The 8,442-nt window shown below is 45.3% G+C and overlaps 1 protein-coding gene across 1 annotated transcript; it reads right to left on the reverse strand.

The window, feature by feature from the left end:
• Window positions 1-4,721: 4,721 nt before the first annotated feature.
• On the reverse strand, window positions 4,722-6,720 carry LOC123082521 (uncharacterized). The gene is made up of 4 exons (XM_044504844.1): window positions 6,518-6,720; window positions 6,122-6,214; window positions 5,934-6,035; window positions 4,722-5,120 (listed from the first exon to the last, which is right to left on the reverse strand). Exons 1-4 carry the CDS (start codon window positions 6,716-6,718, stop codon window positions 4,737-4,739), a joined length of 780 nt encoding a protein of 259 aa, XP_044360779.1. The 5' UTR covers window positions 6,719-6,720; the 3' UTR covers window positions 4,722-4,736.
• Window positions 6,721-8,442: the final 1,722 nt, after the last annotated feature.

Here is an 8,442-nt window from a genome sequence, read left to right on the forward strand (position 1 = left end):
GCGAGATGCGTCGGATAACCAACTCGAGCCGAACCCATGGAACGCCGCCCGTCTCCGAAGATTCTATGCCTAGCGCCGGACTCTGTGTTTGTCTCCTTCCTCTGTCCATTTTTTACATTTTTTGTCTTAAATTTCTCTCCTTCCCCTCTTTTCTCTTATAGCCCTTAAAGGCTCATCAAGTGACACGCTATCCGCGCTCATTAAACCTGGGGGCTTCTTTAAACAGAAGCTTATTTATATGGGCTTCACGCCCAACACATGCGTCAAACTTCCGCATGTACCTTTTCTTCACCATTATATGCATCGATATGACTTAAGTTTTGGCCAAGCTGGGTTGCCTGGCTCCTATGCTTACCCCTACGTTCCCGATTGTTCGGCTAGGCGGTAAAGGGAGCACCTCTGCGATTGTTACTGCCGTCTCAGCCGGATGTGTACCTCAGACTGGGTGAAGACGAAAGCTAGCGTTCTTAAGGGAATATTCGGTCGGTGAACTAAAAGATGACCTTTTTTACTTATTCATATACATGCCCCTAGATGATTTTCCTGCATTTGCAGTCCGGACATGCACTTTAGGGCATGCCTCCCAAAGAAAGGAACCCCTAACGGAACTATTCTCTCTGGAAGATGTTTCTTACTAACCATGTAATATAACATAACTAGTTGGGCACTTGTCTGATAAAGCACTAATGACCCCTACGCCTGGTCTCCATGCATACCCCGGTTCTTACATAACCGTTAGGGTATTCGGACACACTCCGGACCGTCAGGTCCCGAGGTAGAAGCGAAAAGGTCGGCAATGACAAACGATCTACAATCCGGCTAGAAGGCATTATACATGTCAATTGAAAATTACATAGTCACTCTGACTGATTGTATTCCTCTTCTATACCATCTAACAGGCTGTCTAATTTACAGTCCTGCTGGGAATACTTTCCGGCCAACTCTACTTGGCCGTATACTAAGCTTACAGGGATCTCCTTCCCATCAGGCCCCACAGGTCCGACCTCGGCCATGTGTTTTGGGTCAGACTTCGTAAACCGGGTCTTCACCATGGCCCAGGCCTCCCTAGCGCCTTGTCGGCAGGCCAATATCTTCCACAACTGGAAGCGTCGCCGAGCTCCCTTAAGCTTCTCCGCAATCTCTCCAAGGCCCTCGGGCATGGAGTGGGAAGGCCATAAGGCTTGGGCAACGCCTCGCATCGCCTGTCGAACTCTCTCGTGCAGTTGCAAGAGCTCGGGAAGAAGGTCACCCGTAGAACCAGGCATCTCCTCTGCAGGACGACCTGTGAGCATACCTACAGACATTACTCTGTTAGTCGACTTCCTCACCGAACTCTTTTTTTTTCAAAGTTCATTCAAGCACTTACTAAATATGCCGCGTCGAAGCCGCTGATTCTCCTTAGTGGAGTCCGACAGCTGGCCACGAACATCTTTAAGTTCAACATCCAACTTGGTGTTGGCATCCTGAAGATCATTCTTCTCTCGCCTCACCTTTGTCAACGTACTCTCACCGGCCTTTAGCCGGCGTAAGAGTTGTTGTCTCTCCGCATCTAGTCCGGCGCCATCTGCAATATGATTTGTCAGATTTGCACCCACGTCGCAAAATACTAATCTTTCAAAGTGTATCTTACTAGAGGGGGTCTCTTTGGGCTCCCCTGCCGCGGCTAGTGCGGCCTCCAGTTGGGATTTGCACTCTTCCAGCTCCTGGGACAGTACGGTATTCTTCTTTGTAAGAACCTGCATAACAATTGATCCTTAAATCAGTTACTCTAAATGTTTCAAGTCTCGGGGGCTACTGGTATATATATATTTGACCAAATTTTTTTTACCCGTATGTCTTTTACATACTGCTCCGTGGCTCTGGCTAAACCATTTTGAGCGGCACGGAGGTACGCATCTCCCGACATGAAGGCATCTAATGCCTCTTGGGAGAAACAAGCGTCGCGAAGAACTGTCCGGCGACGCTTGTGGTTCATGGCACTCTCCACCTCAGAGTTCGTGGCAGACAGCCTGTCCACATCCTCTGTCGGAGGAGCGTCTGGTGCGCGCCTTGTGCTCGCCTCCACTTCCGGGCCAGGCGTTGGAGCCTGGCTGGTGGAGGCGCGATTGGCAACCTCTCCGAATGTAGTCCGACGAGGTCTCTTCGTCCTAAAGATAGCACGAACGTTAATATGCCCTGAGGGAATAACACCAGGGAAATAGAGGCTGCGCTATACCTTTGCGCTGGCATCTCAGTCCGGACCACATTCCTTTTTACCCCACGGGGCCCTGTGGCCCCTCGTTGGCTAGCCGCCGCAGGTTCGGCTTCCCGCCTCGGAAATCTCCCCTGCAAAACACGGTTGTCGTCAGAAAAACCAAAATACGTGGGAATGGAATCTCTTTCAAAGGGAATGAGACTCCGGTCTCTATCACCTGGGAGGCCGGGATTAACCCTAGGTAATCAGCCGTAATGGCCACCAAGGTATTGTACTTGCTTAGCTGATGGAACACCCCGTCAATAAGCTCCACCGATATGTCTGGATCCTCTTCGGAGTCTGGATCGATGGACCGTTCTGGATCCTCGGGTTGTGGAGGACGGCTGTTTATATCCTTTGCCTCCTGACGCAGTTCCTGTGTTGCAGTCGTTAGACTACATGTTTAATCATGGAATATAAAACAAACGGGCAAGCACAATTGTTCACTTACCCAACTTGGAGGGTCGTACATAGTAAATCCGCCCCGCGGGTTGACACAGAGGAATTCCTCCTTTTCTCCCTTGTACAAAGGGGATAAGATCTTTACTAGAGCGGCAGCTGAGGCTGGCCCCTTACGACCGTAACGGGTGGCGTCATCTTCCCCGTTAAAATCCCACATGGGGTGGCCTCTATATTGAAGCGGTTGCACCCCCCGCATAATGCATGCGGCCATGACTCCAATCATGGTTAGTCCGAAATGAGCCAATAGTCTTATCCGGCCCATCAGGTAAAGGACGTCTCTGTCGCTTTCTCTCTGAGAGCTTTGCGGACGCCAGCTCAAGCGTTTCTTTAATGGAGCACTATTGAACTCAGGGAGACCGACCCGGATAGGGTCCGGCAGCGGGACATCATCTATATAAAACCATTCCGAAGGCCAGTCCTCGGACGCCTTCTTTGGGGTTCCGGATAGGTATCCGGTCCCGGCGATGCGCCATACTTCGGCTCCGCCCACTTGATATATGGACCCCTCTTGAGAACGGGGCACCAGGCAGAATATCCTCTTCCACAGCACGAAATGAGCCTCAACGCCTAAAAATAGCTCGCAAAGGGCGACGAAGCCCGCGATATGCAATATAGAGACAGGCGTGAGATTGTGCAGCTGGAGGCCGTAGAACTCCAGAACCCCACGGAGAAATGGATGAATTGGAAATCTCAGTCCCCTTATTAGATAAGGGACGAGGCACACCCGCTCTCCTTTAGAGGGATTAGGGGTGCTCTCCGCTTGTTTTCCACCATTATAGGTGGCGAGTCCGGCTCAGACCGGGACCATATAAGCCTAAGGGAGAGATCCCTTGGCCTGAAGCGACACTAACTCGCTGTGCGGGATGGAGCAACTCTCCCATTCTCCGGGTTTAGGACCGGAAGGGCGAGGGGAGGAGCTGCGATGGCTGGCCATGTTGGAATGGACCTTTGCTGGAGGCGCTCTGATGATTACTCGCGGAGAGGAGAAGGTGTGGTTTGGATCTGAATCCTCATCCCGTTAAATAGGCGGCTCGTTTATGCGGCTAGGGGTGTGGATGTAAAAACGCCCCGGCTTTTCGCATTCGTTTGACACGTGGAAGACGACCATTATTGGGCATGGAAGCCAAGGAGCGCTACATTACAAAAATCGGACATTATTCCTCACTACAAGAAATATGGTCAATTATGACTCCCCATTTTGGTCGTTAATTCGTCATTGCTTTCATTTATTGACCTTTTTTTGACCAAATTCGGAAGGTCAACAGTTGACCGTCAAGAACAAACAAACGTGACCTTTTCTGGAATTTTACTCATGGCCGCCCTTGACCAAAATTTTCGTCGTTAAATCTTTGACCAAAATTATGGTCATTACTAATGAGCCTAGGCCACGTAGGATCTGATGTGGCTGAACCAACGTGGCGCTGATGTGGAGAAAATGATGACGTGGATGCCACGTAGGATCAGTCCAAATCAGTTGTTTTAATGGGCTGAGCCCAATAATTTAGCCCATTTTTACATTTACTTTTGGGCCACGGCCTTTTAATGTTAGTTCTTGGGCTCAGGCAATGTGCAGTCCATTTATTCAATCTATCATTAATTGGGCCAGCCCTTCTCTCTAACCAACAAAAATATATGAATCTTTTTCTATCAAAAAATCTATATTGGGCCTTGAGACGAGCCAGCCCACTCATACAATTTAGTATTTTCGGTCCAGCCAATAACCAACAGTAGCTCAAAAAAATCATTGCACAGTTTAGAGTCAACCAATACAATTCTCCAAGATTTCATTAACTTAGGCCCAACAGTATCATTACACCACAAGTTCATAAGATGCACCAACCAAAATAACATAGCCAGTAGCTTAGTATCAGTACACCATGTTCATAAGATTAAGATGCACCAACCAAAGCACAACATCATCAAACCACAGCCAATCTCTGGTCCATATTGTGGTTCACATGTCCAGTCAAAGAAACTCATCAACCCCAGGTCGAAACAACTCAACATCAAAAGTCCCAAAGTCAACATCAACCACGCCGTACTAAACTATTTTACCTTCGAACAGATCCATGAGACGCGCAAATCTAGCATCGGTGGCCTCAACTCTTTGTAGTAACAACTGGTACTCTGCGGCGCGTGCAGCTTCGGTCTCCTCTGATTTCTTCTTGACCTCAACAAGCTCCTCTCGCATCAACTCAGCGACTCGCCTCTCCTTCTCAAGCTTGTACTCTAGTTCTTGTACATGAGCATCCAAAGCAGCTGCAGATCTGTTGAACTTCTTCTTGGAGCTCGACTCAAGGCCAACACTTTGAAGGAATGTGCTGGAGGGACATTCTTTAGTGAGAATGTCAGCAACAACAATAGCAACATTCTTTGGTTCTCCACCTTCTGGTACCCCTTGTTCCATAGCTTTTTCCATGTCAGCCTGACATTTAAAGAAAGATGCACACATGTCATTGCAGTTGGTTCTGAATAACTAGGAAACTTTATAAGCAAACTACTCAAGTATGTTGACTAAATAATAATCCAGTCTCCATGCTACTAATTAACTAGTTATTTGAAAACTTTGAAGCAGGCAAGCAGAATTAATCATCCTTGGGAATCACTTTTTTTTGCAAGTTACTATCAGCTACATGAAAGAAGCATGGCACCGGGTTTATTAAACAGGTAAGCATACACAACAAACCATTGTTGAAATTTAAATTAGGCAACTATGTGCATCTCTGTTTAGCTTAAATGGGAACATGGAGCAGAGAAGAATGTAGTACGTTTCAGGAGCGCATATGTTGTTTCTTTAGTACAGTATACAGTATTAGAGAAATCCACTTCCACAAGTCCTAAACATTTCATTCAGATCGTATATGAAATGACAGAGTTTCCCCACTCCGAAAGATGGTAAGATAGATGCTTCAGGCAATCACTAGACAAATAATCAAAGAACATACAAAGATCTCTCTTAATTAACAGTGTCCAACGACAAGCAATACCTGCTGGACTACAACAAGAACTAAAATTGCCTGAATATTGTCGCATTTCCAGTACCAAAATGAATATGCAATGCAATGAAACAGAGGACTGGTACAAACAAACTATAACAAAACATGAATCATATACGGTACTACTTTGAAAAAACCATCTCTATCAAATCCGTGAAGCAGAAGTCATATAATGTAATCAAGTGTAACAAGGATGAGGTAAACAAGCCTCATCAACACGAAAAAGAATACTAGAAACTTACTATCGCCTTCTTAACTGGCTCAGAGAAACCAGTCTTCTTGCCATTGTGGCACTCCTTGAATAGATCAAACACAGTCAACTCTTCACCCTTACGAGCCTCTTTCTGAAATTGTTCACGACACAATGGAACAATAAGAAACAATTGAAAGAATCACTGTAGTAGCAAATGATAACATGAGAGATCCTTACCAAAGCATGCACATGGGAAATGTAGGGGCGAGAACCAGTTTTCTGATGGAACTTAACTTTGGAACGGTTCTCCTTGTTTGACTGACAGGTTTCCTACCATGGAAAAAGAAACATGAGAATTAATGGAGCAACCATAAAGGCTCCTACAGATTGCAATCCAAGTTGCAATTCAAAAGTGTATGCAGCCATAATAGCATGAAACAATGTTATCATCATCTCTCCAAGCAGCACAATGATGGCAAGATAAAATAAGCACAATAGACACAATGGTAAACAAGCACATCATCATTATTATACCAGCTAAATAGCTATCGTATGAACATGGCAAGATAAAACAAGCACAATGGTAAACATAGACACAATGAACTCCTTCACATAGAACTATAGTATGAATACCTTGTGCCTTGGGGTAGACCACATCTTGACCAGCCTTTGCCACTCCGCATCTGTCACATTCTTATCAGGAGATTTGACACTCACGAGATTGGCCGGTACATTGTCAAAATGCTTCTTCTTGAGATGGTGGCGCCTATTCTTCAACGCGGTCTTGAGGATGTCAGTGCATGCATACTTCACGGCATCGGAACGGGTGTCCATATCAAAATTGATCTGAGTAGATAACATATAATGCAAGGACACAATTTAGAATGATATAACAAGCGAACAGAAATAATCACATTTGGCTGAGAAAGAATAAACTTACAGCAACTTTTCCAATGAAATTGTCAATATGATGCCCATTGGCCTTGTACTCCTTGAAGTGGGGAAGGAGTGGTAGATGCTGCCTCGTAGCGACCCCACCCTGGGATGCAAGCTTTGCAGCCTGTGCTGGTTTGTCCGGGCGTTTCTTCCCCTTGGCCACTTGGATGATAATCTTAGAGCCTAACTCTTTAGTGAGTCTTTCGAGCCCTTTCCCATTCCTGCACTTATCCACAATAGGTGTAGCTGAAAAAGAAGACATTCATACAGTTAAGATAAATCAAGTTTGCATTTCATGATTTGATAACTGATCATGTGTTATTATTACTTGCCTTCAACGTCCATTTGCCGCTGTTGGTCAAGCTGTTGGTCAGAGAACTCAGGAACTTCAATTGGCTGATTTGTGCACAGAGTAGATGGGACATGGCTTGTTTCACCCATGTGCATCAGGCTTACTTCAACCCCATGCATCAGGCTTCTTTCATCTTCGTGCATCGAGGTTCTTACATCCACGTGCATATGGAGGCTTCCTTCATCCACATTTGCTGGGCTTCCTACATCCATTTGCACAAGACTTTCTTCATGGTTGGTTAGAGACAGCTTTGTTTTCTACCTAGTGACTCGAGCAGATTCATGTTCATCCGAGTTCAAACCAGGTAGCACCCTCTTTGAGCCTCCTGAGGCTGGAGCAATCACCCTTGTTTTTCCTGGAGCCATCTCAGAAGGTTTATCAAAACTCTTCTTAGTCTTTTTATTGATCGACTTCCTTGCCTTCTTAGAAACCTTCAAAGCATTATAATAAAAAAGAGATAACTATTAGATCTCATGCAAAAAAATGTCTTTCAAAAATTAGTAAAAGCACTCAAGCACATATAACATACAAATAGCCCCCATCCCTCAAAAACAAAGGTAGAATTAGCACCTTATCTTCCTTCTCCACTACAATATCATCAACTTCATCCTCCTCAATGACCTCATCGTCAGGACTGTACTCAGAGCTTGAGCCTTGTTGTGTTATGGCAGAAGCTGAGTCCCCACCGGTGATGGCACTACCTTGCTGCATTTGATTTGAGTTCCTAACCATCATACCTAATGCAGCGATGCCAAGTGATTGGAATATGCGGTTGTTCCTCATCATATTTTTAGCCCTAATCTTCTCATATTCAGTAGTTGGCGCTTCTTTACATGAACAAAAAATATAATTGTAAGACTTAATGGTTGAAATGCATAGGAGAAGCAAGACAACACAAACAACTGAGCTGCGAGTTTCTTAGCAATCCTAGAATACAAATACAAATCAGGAGCGAACTATTTTATTTTTTATACAGAGTACATATCAGGAGCGAACTATTAGCAATCCTAGAAGACGTAAATTTCGATTAATAGGTTACAAACATTAGCTAGGCACGAAACTATACAAAGCACAATTCACGTCCATAGAAAACCAAACAGCACACTAAACAAACAAGTCGTATACCTGCAAGTTTCTTGCTCCTTGTCATCTTTGTCATAGTAGATCTCACGGGAACTGGAACTGTGCTAGTCAGCTTGGTTGTTGCCTGGTTTACTTGCCTTGCTTGCTGGATGAGTTAATGGCCTAGGGAGCAGCATAGCAGTTACAA

The sequence above is a fragment of the Triticum aestivum genome, chromosome 4A (genome assembly GCF_018294505.1).
Source record: "Triticum aestivum cultivar Chinese Spring chromosome 4A, IWGSC CS RefSeq v2.1, whole genome shotgun sequence".
Taxonomy (NCBI): domain Eukaryota; kingdom Viridiplantae; phylum Streptophyta; class Magnoliopsida; order Poales; family Poaceae; genus Triticum; species Triticum aestivum.

Excerpts from the sequence above, each read along its gene's own strand:
- LOC123082521 (XM_044504844.1), bottom strand. The coding sequence starts at position 6,718 with ATGGACACCCGTTCCGATGCCGTGAAGTATGCATGCACTGACATCCTC. Across the intron at positions 6,215-6,517 it reads GGTCTACCCCAAGGCACAAG|GAAACCTGTCAGTCAAACAA; the intron begins GTATTCATACTA and ends TTTCCATGGTAG. Across the intron at positions 6,036-6,121 it reads TTTCCCATGTGCATGCTTTG|AAAGAGGCTCGTAAGGGTGA; the intron begins GTAAGGATCTCT and ends GAACAATTTCAG.